This window comes from Berghia stephanieae, chromosome 1 (assembly GCF_034508935.2).
Source record: "Berghia stephanieae isolate SIO BIC M18660-M18661 chromosome 1, UCSD_Bste_1.3, whole genome shotgun sequence".
NCBI lineage: Eukaryota > Metazoa > Mollusca > Gastropoda > Nudibranchia > Aeolidiidae > Berghia > Berghia stephanieae.
The window spans coordinates 26,633,708-26,653,527 of NC_088360.1; the positions used below are offsets into that span (position 1 = coordinate 26,633,708).

General features: G+C 36.3%; 1 protein-coding gene across 1 annotated transcript in view; it reads left to right on the forward strand.

Annotated features, from left to right (window-relative positions):
- The window catches only part of LOC144971058 (leukocyte tyrosine kinase receptor-like), a 144,398-nt gene that overhangs the window by 80,824 nt on the left and 43,754 nt on the right, over positions 1-19,820 (forward strand). Inside the window, exons 9-13 of the mRNA XM_078911397.1 lie at positions 1,321-1,418; positions 8,699-8,934; positions 11,189-11,286; positions 13,087-13,243; positions 16,612-16,765. Coding sequence (XP_078767523.1) covers positions 1,321-1,418; positions 8,699-8,934; positions 11,189-11,286; positions 13,087-13,243; positions 16,612-16,765 — 743 coding nt within the window. The remainder of the gene's footprint in view (positions 1-1,320; positions 1,419-8,698; positions 8,935-11,188; positions 11,287-13,086; positions 13,244-16,611; positions 16,766-19,820) is intronic.

The following is a 19,820-nucleotide window of genomic DNA, read 5'->3' on the forward strand; positions in this document are numbered from 1 at the left end:
CAAAATATTGCTGTTGACCAGGGACCCCTTGTAAAGCGCTTTGGGCACATTTAGTGGGTATTGCGCTATATAAAGCTTTTTTGTGTGTGTCTATGTGCTTCAGCCATACTATTTATCAACATTGTGTAAAATCGGTCTTTGAAGCTATGCTAAAATTCACGGCCTTTCTGAAAGTTTTTGGTGACTTTGTAAAGACAGGACCCACAACTTGCAAAACGATGTATATTACTTTTTTGTACGGCTTTTGTAGCCACAAACAGTAAGACTTACTTACTTACTTACTCACTTACTTACTTACTTACTTACTTACTTACTTACTTACTTACTTACTTACTTACTTACATACTTGCTTACTTACTTACTTACATACTTACTTACTTACTTGCTTACTTACTTACTTACTTACTTATTCACTTACTTCCTTACTTATCCGAACCAGCGACCACCTGAGCTGCTCTAGCCCCTTGGCACACACAGTATGACACAAATATTTTTTTAAACGCAAAAATCAAAAACAAAAAAGTACCCCCCCCCCCCCCCCTTCCAACTTTAAACTACAAAAGAACAAAAAAGAAGGAAAGAAAAAAAATAAAAGAACAAATGACTTGTATCTTTCTTAGGCACTCGTGATTTTGATTCATAAATTATACCTTAAGATATATCAATATTCAGTTATTTATAAAAAAAATTTGTCAAGGTATTCATCTTGACATTTTCCCTTCTGACGAACGACTCCTACTGTGCTGTTATACCAACGCTTGGTTAAGCTTCATGAGTTCCCATAAATAAGTGGATTGAATATTGTAAAAGTTGGGTAACATGGAATGTACAAAAATAATATATAAAAACGGTTCGGGTCTGTGTCGCAAAATTATAACTGTCTACCATATTTTAGTATGTTAGGCGAGTATATTGAAAGTTACATAAATAAAGAAAAAAAATTAATAATAAATATACAAATAAATCAGGAGTCACTTAACCCTCTCCTTACCACCTATAGGAAAATCGTCACATTCGTTACGATACAACCACTTTTTTTCTTATTCAAATTTCTTTTGTACATCATAAAATTTTAAGAAAATGAACAGAGTGTTGTATTGCATGTTTTCCTAAAGAAATTCTGTATTTTAATGCTATTGTGTTTGAGTGATAAAAAATATATTTTCATGTTAGTTTGATGTGAAGTTTTGGGGAAAATCCTGAAAATGGTTGGTAAGGAGAGAGTTATTGTTAAAAATATCATCACATTGACTGATGGAACGAATTGGGTTTGGCTGGTTAACCAATCATAAATTTCAAGTCGATTGCCTTGTTATTCAGGTCCATATATGGTTGCTGACGTCCCACCAAGTCCCCGGTCAGCCATCCTTAGAAGTGTATCCTTGAAGCCAAGATACGCTGGAGACGGTCTTTGCCAGGTACGTGTTAACACATACTTACCTTACCGGAGTTCCGTCTCCCTACAGAGGTTGAATGTCATGGAACGCCATTCTTCAAGCTCAAAGGCCATTACCGAGCAGTCGATTATCTTTTTGCCAGTTTTTGCCTTCACATTTCCTATTCAGGACTTCCTTGGTTTGCCTCGTGCCTTTCTGCCAGTTATTTTTCCTTCTAGCACTGATTTTTGCATGATGTTGTGTCTCCGAATGTGTCCATGATAAGTAATTTTTCTCATTTTAACTTCTGCCAACAGTTTTCTGGACCGTTGGCCTGCAGCACTTAAAAGACACATAAAATTTTCATTATTTATCCTCAATAAGGTTCTTCTTTTATTTAGAGTCTGTCTCAAGATAAGACCGATATCAGTCAGGCTTCAGGCACAGCCCAGCATCCCTAAATTGAGGAATAGGGGCTAAACATCTTGCTCAAGGAATAGGTAATGAGATTAGCGTAAGAGTAGCGTCCCTTGATTGGACGTCAGCCATAGTCTGTGACGTCACCGGAGGAAAAGTTATTAGAGAGAGAACGTCATGTTGGTTGTGCGCATGCGTCTCTCGTCTTCGCTTCCGGTGAAAGCGGCTTGAGACACTTCAAAACCAAATTGACGTTCTCTCTGTAAGGTGACGTCCAATCAAGGGACGCTACTCTTCCGCTAATCTCATTCCCTATTAATAAGATAAACTCGCCGGCCTGATTATAATACTTTATATAAAGCAACTTCTACAAGATGTTCTCCAAAAACAAAAACAAAACTCTTCTAAGAGTCCAAAGACAACAGTATCAATATTGCAGGACGAAACAACAACACACGTAGCGTGTAAGACGAGACATGACGCCTGTTAGGCGCAATATTACAATGTTTCCCTACACAGACAACGTTGCTAACGGCCACGTACTCATTTTACACATGAGTACGGTAGGATAATGCGAATAAAGAGCCTGTCCATAGCAATCAGAGTGCGAGAGAGAGAGAGAGAGAGAGAGAGAGAGAGAGAGAGAGAGAGAGAGAGAGAGAGAGTTAAACCGTAGCCATCGTTATGTTATAGCCTGACACTGAAATCCAAAAGGACTGGCAGTTTGACGTCATTATTTGGTTTGTGTAGCGTTTAGTGAGTTGTCGTTAGTAGAGCTCATGGAAACAAGCTATTTCATTGGTTGAACTATTGAATACAACTCACAATTTGTTTTCTTTTGTGGCGGCAAAAGACTGGCATTTTGACGTCATTTTTTTGGTCAGTGTCAGGCTATAAATTAACGAAGGCCACGGTTAAAGTGCTATCAGCAGGATTCGTGGACCTTCTAGTTTCCACGCCACATCCCCGGCGAGTAGGCATGCAAATAGAGGGCATTAGCCTTATCCAATAACTACTCAACATTAATTGCCTCGCTCAGAGCGGGACTCATACCTTGGACCTTCCGGTGCGAAGACATGTGTCACACCACGAGGCCACATATCCAGATAGTAAAGCGATTTCTACCAGATGTTCTAATTTAAAAACACAAGGAAGGGCTGATCCACTCACCAGCCAAAGAATCAATACTTGAGCTTTTATATAGCGCAATATCCACTAAACGTGCTCAAAGCGTTTTACAAGGGGTCCCTGGCCAAAAGCAACACCTAAACAGGTAGAACGAGACATGACGCCTGTCAGGAGATATTACAAATTTTTGGGACAGAGACAACACTGTTAACGGCCAGGTACTCATTTTACACCTGAGTCCGGTGAGAGAATGTGAGTAAAGAGCCTTCTCCAAGGACTCAACAATGCGCCGAGTGAGGCTCGAACCCAGGACCTTCCTGATCCGAAAGCGAGTGTCATACCACTAGACCACATAGCCGCACTTATAAAAAAAATCAATCATGCAGGGCGAGACATGACGCTTGCAAGGCGTTGTTGCATTATACTAATATTTTTTTTCGCCAATCTGCTGAAAATGGGTTTTGAACTCGAAGCGTTTCGTGTTTAGTATTTTGTATGATTTGTAAAAATCTGTAACTATTTTACAGTCCACGACTTCTAGCAGATTAGTATTTACTTTGTGCGGCTATGTGGTCTAGTAGTAATTAGACTCGCTTTCGGATCGGAAGGTCCTGGGTTCGAGCCTCGCGCTCGGCGCATAGTTGAGTCCTTGGAAAAAGCTCTTTATTCACATTCTCTCACCGTACTCAGGTGTAAAATGAGTACCATGGCCGTTAACAGCGTTGTCTTTGTCCGAAAAATTGTAATATTGCCTAACAGGCGTTATGTCCCGTCTTGCATGTTAAATGTTGCTGTTGACCAGGGACCCCTTGTAAAGCGCTTTGAGCACATTTAGTGGATATTGCGCTATATAAAGCTCAATTATATATATTTTTTTACTTCGGAGATACGTGTACGTAGGATAAGTTGGATTTATGCCTTTATCCGGGTATTTACCATACTCTGGAAAGACACGTATTTTAAAGAAATGGTCAGAAATTGATCAATTAAAATGACCTTATCTTGGCAAAATCTCTAACCCTAACCCTAACCCTAACCTTAACCCGTGACCTCGTCATTTTGAATTTGTAAAGCGTTTTGAGCACATTTAGTGGACATTGCTCTGCATAAAAGTTCATTTATTATTTATTCATTTATTTGAAATCACATGTTGCCATCTTGATCACTTCGACATACACATATTTTCAAGTCCCTAAAACCCAAGTTGTTATTAGACTAAGGTTTGAAGCGACTTTTTTCGGGGGGTCGTGGATAGTTCATACGGTAGATCTCCCCGGCCAGGCGGTGTTGTCGTACCAGTAGGGTCACGGTTTCGAGCCCCCATCACCGCCGCGAAGTTTTTATTCTCTGTTGTCTTCTAGCACGTCCCTACTCACTTCATTTCTTGGTCTCATTGTTGTACTGGGAATTAATACTCTGAAACTAACACCAAATATTGTCCATTAAAACAATGTTTAAACAAGCCCATAATTAGATTCAATAGTCTGATGTCACGTCGCCCAGCAACGGTGGCCATCGTGGTTCTAAAAACAAAGTAAATATGTACTTTTTATTCTTCATGCTGGCTAGAACATTTCGTATATCTTGCGATCAAAATGTGTAAAAGTCAAAACATGATCAGATTTATAATGGTTTTTCCCCCTCTAGATATGCTTTTATGCTCGTCGGAGAAATATTTCATAAGGGCGTCCGCCATTGTTCCGATAGTTTAGAGCCAATTACTACGTTACCATGCGTCATTACGAGGGAAGTGACGTTACGACTGTTGAAGTGTATTGTGTCAGGTTATCAGGTCTGATATTATGTGCACGTGGGATTCACCCCAATCAAATAATACCGTTTTGGGATTGATGATTCACTTTAAGTTTACTCGTTTAATTACTTATTAATGCTATGGGTTTAGGTAAAATACAACATCCTCTACCCGGATATAAGCAGCCTTAAACGTTTCTAGCATGTTTTATAAAAGTTAGTGAGTACTAATCATTAAAATGACTGTCTAAAAACAATAACAAAGAGCTGAGTGACGTCATGCGTCACTTTGCTGCATCTAAACCGTTACATTGCAGACTAGACACCGCTTCATGAACATAATAAATTATTTGGAGTTTTTATAAAACATTAAATTATTTTCAAAATATTGAAATTGCGTATACTCCTAGATCTATATTGTCCTATACCGTTTTTATGAACATTCATTAAACAAACCATCTGACGTTAAATTTCCCCAGACGAAAAATAAAGTCTTTTGTATTAACACGTATTAGGCATTGGACTTGGTTCTCTTTCATAATGGTTGATTTCGGAAATCCCTAGTATGACAATGATGGTATGCCTGATACCTACGGTAATTTGGTCACGATTCCCCAGAGCTGTGCGTGCCGAATCTAAGGACCTGTGCGACTCTTTTTTGGGGGTGGGAATTTCCAGTACCACTGTTTGGTTACGTCGGGAAGAACTGTGTCTGTCTTATCTTATCAATTACTCACGATTCTACATAAATTGAAAAGAAAACCTAAAGAATTTGATTATCTAGATGGATGGACCTTGTAACGCTTATTACGTTATTATATATTATTATTATATTGAGTATTCTGTTATTTAAGATCTAACTGTATAAATATTGATAATCGGTGGTTCAATACACAGATAGGCTTCTACCAAAATTGTTATAGGCTCATTGTTGAAATAAATAAATTAATTAATTCATTCATAATAATGACGATAATAATAATAATAAAATAATAAAAATAATAATAATAATAATAATAATAATAATAATAATAATAATAGTCATAACAATGTATTTCTATAGCGCCTAAGCATCCACTAAAAAGTGCTCCGCAGCACTTTACAATTAACTCAAACACACAACCACCCACCCACCCACACACACACACACACACACACACACACACATACACACACATGCCCAACATATGTGTATGTTCATTTAAAAAATAGCCTCTATTATTTTCCGACGCAAAATATTGCCCATGAAAACAATGTTAAATCAAGCCCATAATTGCTCTCGGTAATCAGACCTGCTAATATGCGCACATTACGCTGAAAGAAAAAGACTTTTTAAAAACTTGAAATGTGTGGCCCACTGTTCCAAAACGGTATGATATTGTGATAAGCTAAGTGTTTGAAAATATATGTATGCACACAAACATGAAACTTGGGGTTATTTTATCTTCATGATGATGAAGAAGATATACCATTTTTACATTGCATAAAATATCAAGAACTTGTATTTCCAAAACTTTAATTCTAAATTCATTTCCTGGGCCCGATTGGATTCAATAGTCTGATGTCACGTCGCCCAGCAACGGGGGCCATTGTGGTTCTAAACAAAGAAAATCAGTACTTTTTATTCTTCATGCTGGCTAGATTTTTTCATATGCCTTGTGATCAGAATGTGTAAAAGTCAAAACATTATCAGATTTATCATGTTTATTTTTCCTCTGGATACGCTTTTATGCTCGTCGGAGAAATATTTCATAAGGGCGTCCGCCATTGTTCCGATAGTTTAGAGCCAGTGTTACTAAGTTACCATGCGTCATTACGAGGGAAGTGACGTCACGACTGTTGGAGCGTGTTCAAATCAAGAGATGACCATGTATTCACGACGTGTCCCATATATTGACGATGCACTAGTCTAGTAGTGTGGAGACCGGAACGGCCGCCGAAACCATTCGGGCACCGACCGAGTTGGATCTCCAGTCTGTATTATGATCTGATCATGTGCGGCTATGTGGTCTAGTGGTATGACACTCGCTTTCGGATCGGAAGCTCCTGGGTTCGAGCCTCGCACTCCGCGCATAGTTGAGTCCCTGGAAAAGGCTCTTTACTCACATTCTCTCATCGTACCCAGGTGTAAAATGAGTACCAGGCCGTTAACAGCTTTGTCTTTGTCCGAAAAATTGTAATATGGCCTAACAGGCGTCATGTCCCGTCCTACATGTTAAATGTTGCTGTTGACCAGGGACCTTTTGTAAAGCGCTTTGAACACATTTAGTGGAGATTGCGCTATATAAAGCGCAATTATGCTTACTATGCCAGGCCGTCGAGAGGCGTCCGCGTATCAGCTGACCTTCCGTGACGGTTCCCCGGATATCCTTTGCCGCGAGATAAGCACTTAAGCGCCCCCACCAGCGTTTGAATGCGTCATGGTGGTTGAACCATTAGGGGCGCCCATATAGATGAATTAAGGCCCATTGAGTCGAATATAGATGCATTAGGCTCCAAGGAGTCTAATATATAAAAAAGAAGAGCTTTTATATAGCGCAATATCCACTAAAATGTGCTCAAAGCGCTTTACAAGGGGTCCCTAGTCAACAGCAACATTTCACATGTAGGACGGGACATGCCGCCTGTTAGGCGATATTACAATTTTTCGGACAAAGACACTGCTGTTAACGGCCAGGTACTCATTTTACACCTGAGTACGGTGAGAGAATGTGAGTAAAGAGCCTTTTCCAAGGACTCAACTATGCGCCGAGCGCCAGGCTCGAATCCTCCGATCCGAAAGCGAGTGTCATCCCACTAGACCACATAGCCGCACATGTAAATATTTAAATAAAGATGATTTTGATGAGAGAGGTGGACGAATAGTTAAAGCATTGCAATGTGAACCGAGAGGTCTTGGGTTCGACCAGCTCCAGGCACTTTAATTGGGTTTGTTTTATTTTATATTTTTGGTCTTGTGTTAGATTATTAATCACTTGGACAAAATAGTGAATCCAGTTGACGTTAGACATGGTGTCTGTTGTGTTGCTTGCGTCAACTGGCGGCATTCTAATTGCTCTACAATAAATGCGCCTCAAAAGTGGTTCTTGTCCATACACTTCAACAGTCGTAACGTCACTTCCCTCGTAATGACGCATGGTAACTTAGTAACTGGCTCTAAACTATCAGAACAATGGCGGACGCCCTTATGAAATATTTCTCCGACGAGCGTAAAAGCGTATCCAGAGAAAAAAAATCCCATTATAAATCTGATCATGTTTTGCCTTTTACACATTCTGATCACAACACATATATTATGAAAAGTTCTAGCCAGCATGAAGAATAATAACTACAGATTTTCTTTGTTTAGAACCACGATGGCCGCCGTTGTTGGGCGACGTGACATCAGACTATACCCAAAAGTTCACGTTTTTGTTTTGTTATGTTCCTAATGAATTATTTTAGATCGCTGAATCACCATTGTCTCAATGGTGCCTTCGACATAAATACATTATGGTGTTTTATTAATCAAGACTTACGTCGAATGTGATTTAAAATAAATAAATCTAACCTAAGGAGTAGGCCTTTCCAGCCGGAGGATTTGAATATTAGGACTATTTATTTGATGCTTGTGTTTTATATTTTTCAACTAATTATGATGTTGTTGGTAATTATCAACTCAACAACGAAGGGATATTAAACAGGATTGTATTCAATATTTATTGCATTTGTCAATGGTCTGATTTTGTGCTTTAGATATATAGTAGAACGAAGATGATGTCACTCTGGTCTTTGTTATTGTTTTTTGCCATCCACGTTTATGAGTACTTCTCACTAAACTGAAATTATCCAGATTATAAAAGTTTATGGTTACACAGTTTTGTGTGTTGATCCGTTATACTTCCGGTGGCAATGTTTTGAGCTTCTTAGCCAAGCGCATACTATCTATATAAACCTGAGAAGTAAAAGTTTTGTTAAACTTCATAATAAATAAAATCCTTTTTTTTTTTTTTTGTGGTTTAAATTCTTCTCTCTTTTAATCCTAGATTCGATTCTGTTACCTGCTTGCATCACATAATGCTAGACTGAAATTGATGCTCTTGGAGACCGGGAAGGGCATGGAGAAGGAATCAACGAGGTCAAGGACGTTGTGGGAAGACCGGAAAGACGAGAAAGAGAGTGACGTCATAAACCATTGGGTCGATGGGTCATCATCAGCCAATCAAATCGACCTATGGAAGAGAATTGTTGTTGACCTCAATATCGTACCCATCAATGTGAGGTGAGTATTCTAAAAAAATTGAGCTTTATATAGCGAAATATCCGCTAAATGTGCTCAAAGCGCTTTACAAGGGGTCCCTGGTCAACAGCAACATTTAACATGTAGGACGGGACATGACGCTTGTTAGGCGATATTACAATTTTAAGGACACAGACAACGCTGTTAAAGGCTAGGTACTCATTTTACACCTGAGTACGGTGAGAGAATGTGAGAAAAGAGACTTCTTCGAGGACTCAACTATGCGCCGAGCGGGAGGCTCGAACCCTGTACTTTCCGATCCGAAAGTGATCAGAATGTGTAAAAGTTAAAACATGATCAGATTTATAATGTTTTTTCCTCTGGATACGCTTTTATGCTCGTCGGAGAAATATTTCATCCGCCATTGTTCCGATAGTTTAGAGCCAGTTTCTAAGTTACCATGCGTCATTACGAGGGAAGTGACGTTATGACTAGTGAAGCGTATTTCTTTTGGACATCATAATATTTGAACAAAAATTAATGTTTACTATAGTTTAAGTATATTATTAACACTGTGTTGAAGAACTCGTTTAGCAAACAAACAAAAATATATGTATAGCAAGAACTAACAGCTTTTGTATTTGAGTGAAATAAATCTATTATTGTATAGAAAGTTCGAAGATGACGTCACTCATGTCTTTGTTATTGTTTTTTACCATCCGCGTTTATGAGTAATTCTCACTAAACTGTATTAACCAGACTATAAACATTTAAGGTTTCACAGAGTTTTGTGTATTTGTCCGTTATACTTCCAGATGGCAATGTTGTGAACTCCTTAGCCAAGCGCATAGAATCGATAGGTTGGATGTGAAGTTTTGGGGAAAATACGGAAACTGGCCTGTAGGGAGAGCGTTAATCGATATATATATATATATATATATATTGTAGGACGAGTTTTCTGGGCAACATTTCAAAGACTTGTTGTTTCAGAGTACAACAGTAACAGTTCAATTCCCATGCAGCATGTTTAAAGAGCATTTATATAGCGCAATATCCACTAAATGTGCTCAAACCGCTTTACAAGAGGTCCCTGGTCAATAGCAACATTTAACATTTAGGACGGGACATCACGCCTGTTAGGCGATATTACAATTTTTGGGGAAAAAAACAACTCTGTTAACGGCCAGGTACTTATTTTACACATGAGAGAATATGAGTAAGAGTCTTTTCCAAGGACTCAACAATACGTCGAGCCCGAGGCTCGAACCCAGGACCTTCCGATCCGAAAGCGAGTGTCATACCACTAGACCACATAGTAGCATTTAACGATGCTTTAAGGTCATGTAAGCGCCAGGTAACGAACCACGATGTGGAAAACGTCAAAACGTTCTCTATAAATATGTAGTTCATTGCTTAATATGAATATTTCTTTTTTTCCCTAAATTCTTTGTTTTCACTCTGGTAAAATTGTTGAATAAGATTTACACAAAGCAATACGGAATCATAGCTCTTAGGGTCAAACATTCATGTCCATTCAAAGAGAAAAGAGAAAATAATAAGTAATTATTAGAAATAACAAAATCAAAGTTAAATTGTTATTATATAATGACTAAACCTTTCCCATTGAACGTAAGTCTGAGCTAACCCGCCCCCTTCCCGACAGTAATGACAACTAAAATTTGATATTTCTTATCATTTTCACCAATAAACTCACTTTTCAGTGCTTGGTCGTAGCCATCGTTAAGTTATAGCCTGACACTGAAACCAAAAAGACTGGCATTTTGACCTCATTATTTGGTTTTTGCACCGCCTGGTGAGTTGTCGTTTGTAGTGCTCATGGAAACAAGTGGTCCTATCGGTTGAACTATTGAATACAACTCACGATTTGTTTTCTTTTTTGGCCAAAGACTGACATTTGGACGTCATTTTTGGTCAGTGTCAGCGTGGCCATCGTAAAGTTATAGCCTGACACTGACCAAAAATGACGTCAAAATGCTAGTCTTTTGCCACAAAAGAAAACAAATCGTGAGTTGTATTTAATAGTTCAACCAATGAAATAACTTGTTTCCATGAGCTCTGCTAACGACAACTCACTAAGCGGTGCAAAAACCAAATAATGACGTCAAAATGCCAGTCCTTTTGGATTTCAACGGTGTCAGGCTATAACATAACGATGGCAACGGTGTCCGGCTATAAGTTAACGATGGCTACGGCTTGGCCCACCCTAACATATCACCGATTCCAAGTGGCCGGTCATACTATGTTATTCATTGTTATCATATTATTATCATTCCAGCTACGTGTTGCAGTTCCATCTGACATCCACATCAGATTTCACGGGTGGTCAAGCCATGATTCATAGTCTCACTCTTGGACGGGAGTGCTTTACACCAGGTATATTAAAACAGAAAAATTACGGGGGGAAATGTGGTGTTTGTTTTGGGAAAATTTGAAAAATTCTGTATGAAACAGTGTCAGTCTTAGTAGAGAACAGAACATATGATAAAAAAAAACATCCCTAAAGTTCTCTCGATGCAGGCTGAGGTTGTTTTTTCATCACTTTGTCTGTCACAGTTTCATAAATATAAATAAAATAAATAATAAATAAAATTGCCTTTATTCATCCCCAAGGGGAATTTGTATCTTGGGTCTCCTTCAAGGGAAGACTGGAATAACCCAGGCGCCAATCGCAGAGCAGCGCCGCAAAGTGAGCTAGGGCGAGGTGACGACTTCTTGCTCAAGGCCACACGACGAGGCGGGTAGTCGAACTCGGTACCTTTTGGGTACGAAGCAAAGACCGTATCGCTGAGCCCGGTGCCCTACCATTTTTTTAGATATTCACCAGACATAAAGCAGTCCCTATCTTATTTATTTTTTTCATTTTAACCTTTTGTTCAGGGTCAATGTAAGTTAGAAGGTAATATTGATGAGACATATTATTTTTCGAAAAGTTCAAATAATATCTTAATGTTGTTGTTGGCTGAGGCAGGAGTTGGACCCGAAATATTAATAATAACACAATTTATTAATGTTAGAATCGTTATATTCATTTTTCTCAAATTACTTTACAATAATAATAATAATATAATAATATAATAATAATAATATAATATATATAATAATAATAATAAATAATAATAATAATAATAAAATAATATAATAATAATATAATAATAATGATAATAATAATAATAATAATATAATAATAATATATATATAATTAATAATAATAATGATAAAATAATAATAATAATAATAATAATATAATAATAATAATAATAATAATAATATATAATAATAATAATAATAATAATAATAATGATAATAATAATAATAATAATAATAATAATAATAATAATAATAATAATAATATAATAATAATAATGATGATAATAACAATAATAATAATTAATAATAATAATAATAATAATAATAAAAATAATATAATAATAATAATAATAATAATAATATAATAATAATAATAATAATAATGATGATGATAATAACATAATAATAAAAATAATAAATAATAATAATAATATATAATAATAATAATAATAATAAAGTGTTATTCTATAGCTAAATACCGAAGCCCCAACGCGCTTTACAATATACTTATCAAACCATAAAATTGAGCTTGAGATTTTTTTTTATATAGCGCAATATCCACTAAACGTGCTCAACGCGCTTTACAAGGGGTCCCTGGTCAACAGCAACATTTAACATGTAGGACGGGACATAACGCCTGTTAGGCGATATTACAATTTTTCCGGACAGAGACAACGCTGTTAACGGCCAGGTACTCATTTTACACTTGAGTACGGTGAGAGAATGTGAGAAACGTGCCTTTTCCAAGGACTCAACTATGCGCCGAGCGCTAGGCTCGAACCCAGGACCTTCCGATCCGAAAGCGAGTGCCATACCACTAGATCACATAGCCACACATACCGAGCCAGAGAGACACAAACAGCAGTCGGACACACTAACTATGCAAGTTTTACAAAATCAAATGGACATTCAACAAAATGGAATCAAAAAAAAAAAACGAATAATTTACTCATCAATAAGAAAATGCCGAGGATAAACATTTCTGGAAAAGTAGAGTATTTAGATTCTTCAAAAAAATTTTCTCCACGCTACTTTTTTAATATGAGAGAGATTTCAATTTTTTTTATATTTTTGAATAAATTTCAGACATCACAGTCACGACCTGTAACTTTGCTGGATCTAAGGGACCTCGACAGGAAATGTGTGACAGTCACCACAGGTCAAGGTTGACCGTTGACGTCATCGAGGCTGGACATGAGGCGGGTGTGCAGACGTGGAGGGTGCCAGAAACACAGGTCTACAGGTGAGCGATGCTCAGTAACGTAGTCGTTTGTATATAGGGAATAAGATTAGCGGAAGAGTAGCGGACGAGAGACGCATGCGCACAACCAACATGACGTTCTCTCTCTAATAACTTTTCCGCCGGTGACGTCACAGACTATGGGTGACGTCCAATCAAGGGACGCTACTCTTCCGCTAATCTCATTCCCTAGAGATAGTATTCGCTTGGCTAAGAAGCTCATAACATTGCCATCCGGAAGTATAACGGACCAACACACAAAACTCTGTGTAAACATGAACGTTTATAGTCGAGTTAATGCGGTTTAGTGAGAATTACTTATAAACGCGGATGGCAAAAAACAATAACAAAGACATGAGTGACGTCATCTTCGAACTATCTATAGGTAGTTCGAAGATGACGTCACTCAAGCTTTTGTTGTTATATTTTGCCATCCGCGTTTGTGAGTTATTCTCACTGAACTGTATTAACCAGACTATAAAAGTTCATGGTTACACATGGTTTTGTGTGTTCGTCAGTTATACTTCCGGGTGGCAATGTTATGAGCTTCTGAGCCAAGCGCGTACTATCTATATACAACAATAACAGCACTGTCTTATTTGTCGCCATGTTGTCAGATATTCATCACTTTAATAATAGCTTAGTAAGAAATACTCTTCAACAGTCGTAACGTCACTTCCTTCCTAATGACGTATGGTAACTTAGTAACACTGGCTCTAAACTATCGGAACAATGGCGGACGCCCGTATGAAATATTTCCCCGGCGAGAATAAAAGCGTATCCAGAGAAAAAACAACAACATAATTTTGATCATGTTTTGACTTTTACACATTCTGATCACGAGGCATATGAAAAGTTCTAGCCAGCATGAATAATAAAAAGTAATGATTTTCTTTGTTTAGAACCAAGATGGCCGCCGTTGCCGGGCGGCGTGACATCAGACTACTGAATCCAATTCTGATAGCTGTTAACAAGAAACAACCCATTACCAAATTATATCTAGATGTGTGGATGTTCTCTTTGTGTTGCCCAGACTATTTGTTGTCTACTTTCTTCAAATTCTCGCCTTTATTTCTATTCTCTATTCGTCTGTTATGAATTTATTTATTAGCAAATTCCTCCGTTTATAATTCTCAGTTCATTAGACGTCTATCCGTTGTCAGAGCATCGATTTATATCCATGTTCTATTCATATGAATTTGCCATAAATTATTACTTCCTTTCAATTCTTTCCTCGCATCAACGATTCTAATTAGTTGGATATTTCCTGTCTGTATTTTTTAAACTGTTTACTTTTTTTAACTTTTTTTTATGTGTTTGTTTTTCGTAGCTATTATCTATCTAGAAGGGTCTATGTGTTTGATAGTTTCTCAAGAGTTTTTGAAAAACAATTGATTTCAGTTTTGTGTCTATTGTTACATTTTACTCGTTTGTCTATTTCTTCGTTGTTTTGTGTACATATTAATTTATTTTTGCGCTTTAGATCATTTCAATAACCCCTATGATACAATATTATGTGTGAATTGAGAGAGAGAGAGAGAGAGAGAGAGAGAGAGAGAGAGAGAAAGAGATAGAGGGAGAGGGAGGAGGAAAGAGAGAAGGAGTGGTATGTATGTGTGCATAATATTCTATCATGTTTGTTTGTTTTTGTTGAGTGGGTTTGCTTTTTTATTGTTTTGTTGTTTTGTTGTTGATGTACGAGTAGTTGTTTTTTCTCGTTTTATTTTTTGTCTTCTCTAAATTTTGTTTGTCTTTGTACTTTATTAATTATATCTTAAAATGGATAATATGATAATTCTACCGTTCCAAAATAGAGAGAGTTTTTCAATGTTTTAATGATTATCTTATAGACGGAATGAAGTTGGCGTCACCAAGGTCATTGTTATTGTTTTTTGCCATCCGCGTTTATGAGTAATTCTCACTTAACTGTAAAATCCAGGCTATAAAAGTTCAAGATTATACAGAGTTTTGTGTGTTGGTCCGTTATACTTCCGGATGATAATGCTGTGAGCATCTCAGCCAAGCGCATACTATCTATTGTAGTCCCACCGTGTCAATTCGATATTTTGCTTGGGTAAACTAGATGCCATAAAGTCAATTTAAAACTTGATAATGAAAATTATGATATTTAGGTTTTTCGCACATTCAACTACTGTTATTATGTCTCTCATTTCCTTTATGGAGTAATTATGCACGATCATGAGTCATCAATCGTTGTTCATGATCAACGCTTCAAGTGATGGATAATTTACACTACAACTAGAGAGAGAGAGAGAGAGAGAGAGAGAGAGAGAGAGAGAAAGAGAGAGAGAGAGAGAGAGAGAGACAGAGAGACAGTAGTTAACAGTTGACAGCTAAATACTAAGTGAAGACGTGATGCACTACTACTACTACTACTACTACTACTACTACTACTACTACTACTACTACTACTACTACTGCTACAACTACTACTACTTCTACTACAACTACTACTACTACTACTACTACTACTACTACTACTACTACTACTACTACTACTACTACTACTACTACTGCTACAACTACTACTACATCTACTACTACTACTACTACTACTACTACTGCTGCTGCTACTACTACTACTACTACTACTACTACTACTACTACTACTACTACTACTACTACTACTGCTGCTGCTGCTACTACTACTACAACAAAATGTCAGGAACAAGAACCTACCATGTTTGTTTAGGAAATAGGACCAGTAAGAAAAGAACAATAAAAAACGGCGTACCTCAAGGATCTGTACTCGCCCCGACGCTATTCAACATGTACATACATGAAATGCCAAAGACTGACTCCCTGAAATTAGGTTACGCAGATGACTTTGCATTGGCTCATCAATCTACAGATATAAAAAATATCGAATCAACTTTGGCACACGATAGCATCCAAATCCAATCTTTCTTTGAAAAATGGTATCTAAAAATGAATACTACAAAAACAGTGAGCACACTTTTCCATCTCGATAATCACAAGGCAAACCAAATACTCGCCATCCACTTTAAAAATGCCATCCTCCCATACGTCCCAAATCCTAAGTACCTTGGAGTGACTTCAGATCGAACACTCGCATACAAACAACATCTAGAAAATACAGCCAATAACTACTACTACTACTACTACTACTACTACTACTACTACTACCACTACTACTACCACTACTATCCCCACTATTTCTACTATTACTACTACTACTACTACTACTACCACCACCACCACCACTACTACTACTACTACTACTACTACTACTACTACTACTACTACTACTACTACTACTACTACTACTACTACTACTACTTCTGATGCTGCTTCTCTGACTTCTATGTTTATCCATTCCATGTTTCCAGAATCCAAGCATACGGTGCAAGGGGCGGTCTTGGCCTTCACAGCAAGACGCTGGTCACCAACTCTAGGGGGACCAAAGTGACGGGCACGTTTAAACTGGAGGCTGGGACACTTCTGCATTTCTTGGTCGGACAGACCGGATCAGAGGCGTGTCCGGTACGTGTGGAAAAATACTATATTTTTATACCTCTCTGATTATGTGGAAAAGCTGATTTTATTGTAGTGCAATAGCAAAAAAAAAAAACGAAAAAAAAAACAACAACAAAACAAACAAAAAAAATTATTTTTAAATAAATAAGAATTTTTTTTAATTAAAAAAATAAATAAATAAATAAATAATAATAATAATTTTTTTTTTTAAATATATATATATATATATATGTGTGTGTGTGTGTGTGTGTGTGTGTGTGTGTGTGTGTGTGTGTGTGTGTAACAATACAACGTATGTTACTGTAATTCTTTATGTAAACGTAGCAGTTCAAGAATTTTTTTTCTCGGCATATATCGGTTTTTAATAAAAGATATATTATATTCTGACCACAATGCAAGATCTGGATGTCTAATCATTTAAGGGGCGGTTTGGGTCTTTTCTAAAAAAAAATTAATTACATATATTGGGCGGTTTTAATCATTCTGTATCTTCAATATAGGTTAAAAAAACAACATTTGTGGTGAAAACTTTTAATTATCTGTGTTGATACCCATTTTGCGACCTATTTTGGGGGTCTGACATCAAAAAATATAACAATCTTGTGGCAAACGTTCCACAAAAAGCAATGAAGGAATGACCTCCATATTCTTCCCTCTTGTCAACATAGTACCATAGTGTGTCACAACATAGAGATTTTACGGCTTTAGCTTATGGAATTTTTATAAGAACATTACAAATTTGAGAATCAAAATGTTATGAAAAAATTGACCTTAAAAATTCAGAATTAGGATTATAATTCAAAATTCACATATCTTATCAAAAAAATGATGTGACATGATACGTTATCTCGAAGATAACTGTGGAAATTTTCAGACAATTTCATTAAATAGATTCTGAGAAACGTTTGACACAGTTTCCCATACCCTTAGAAATATGACATATTGAGAAAATAGCAAAATGGCTTCCCGTTTTTCACACTTTTCTTACTACCCGTACCCTTTCCGACTGTGTTTTTCTTGCCTTTATAGTCTACTTTAAGAATTTGGACTTCAATTATATTATTTCTAAGATAATAAAATATCAATTTCCACCAAAATCTCAAAATCAATTTTTCGAAGGATTTTCCTAATAATTAGACCCAGAAATAGTCAATGTAGATAAGTTTTAGCGAAGTTTAACGGAGTTTATTCAATCTTAGGCTTTCGTCAATAAATCACACAATTTGATGACAACATACATGAAAGTGGAAAAAAATGGTAAATGGAACCAAAAAATAAACATATACGATTAATAACCACACAAAAAATACAACAATCGTATTAAACCAAGACAATAATAATAATAATAATAATAATAATAATAATAATAATAATAATAATAATAATAATAATAATAATAATAATAATAATAATATATAATAATAATAATAATAATAATAATAATAATAATAATAATAATGATAATAATAATAATATATTATAATAATAATAATAATAATAATAATAATAATAATAATAATAATAATAATAATAATAATAATAATAATAATAATAACAGTCACAATGATAACAATAATAATATTACCATAATCATTACTACCACCACCATCACTACTACCATCATTATTACGTTTCCAATCAGTTTTTCTCGTGTTTTAAAATTTGATATCCATCACAACAGACCTCCTAACTACTACGAAAATTCCCGTAGAACAACGAATTTTCGGCTAAATCCCGAGCTGTATATAATAAAGGTTTTTGATTAAATAGCATTTCTTGAAAACAAAGTTCTGGTGCCAGAGCTATCACATAAAGGAGTTAAAAACATTTCCCCCCACGCATTATAAGGACAAGCTGGTGATTTTTAAGGGTAGTTACAATGTCTACGATGTTATTTTACATTTTCCTATTTCAAGTAGGCAGGTCTGCTATGATAAATATCAGTTCCATAGTTATAATAAGACGAATAAAATAACGTTGATTTAATTGTAGGCTTTCGCCAATAATCCATACAATTTGATGACATCTTCCATGAACATAAGAATACATTAAGGGCAGCGTGGCTCAGTGGTACGGTCTTTGCTTCCTACCCAAAAGGTACAGAGTTCAATCACCCGCCGCTGCGCTGTGTGGCCTTGAGCAAGTCACCTCGGCCTAGCTCACTATGCGGCGCTGTTCTTCGGCTGACGGCTGGGTTATTCCAGTCTTTCCTTGGAATAGACCCTAAACACAGATTTCCTCTTGGGGATGAATAAAGGAATTTTTAATTTTTTTAAAAGAAAGAAATGATGTTGGTGAGGTCAAATGAGGTTTATCATAATAGGATTTTAAAAACTTCCGCGTTTTATATGTCGAAATCTGTCGCAATTCCCGCTTCCACTGTTGCGTTGCGGTATTGGGAAATATCTGATGTAGGAGTTAAGACTTGTATATTATTATTAAATAGAAATAAGATGACGTCACTCAAAGCTTTGTTATTGTATTTTGCCATCCGCGTTTGTGAGTGATTCTCACTAAACTTTATTAACCAGACTATTAACGTTTATGATTGCAGATAGTTTTGTGTGTTGGTTCTTTATACTTCCGGATGGCAATGTTATGCGTCTCTTAGCCAAGCGCATACTATCTATACCACAATGATATAAATAGCAGCGGTCTATGTAATATCGTATCAATATCATGAAAATTTTACAGTAAAATTGGGATGAGAGAGATGCTAAAAAGGACATAAATGTTTATTTGACTTGAAATGTGTAATTTTTAGGTTTTGTCCAATTAAAGAAATTATATATATTCTCATAATAAAAAATAAAGTTAATGCTGACCAAAGTTTCATATTTTATGTCTGTAAAATCAATTTTTAACATCTAAATCACCTTGGCATAATACCGTTTTGAGACGATTGGTCACATTTTAAAGACAATAATATGATTTGTCCGACGTGGACGTATTGGAAGGTCTGATAACATTATCTCATTCGTCTGTATTCATCCTGTTTTGTTGATAAAGGGGAAACCCGAAACAGCCATTAATTTTATCTGTTTTTGTATATTGAATTGAA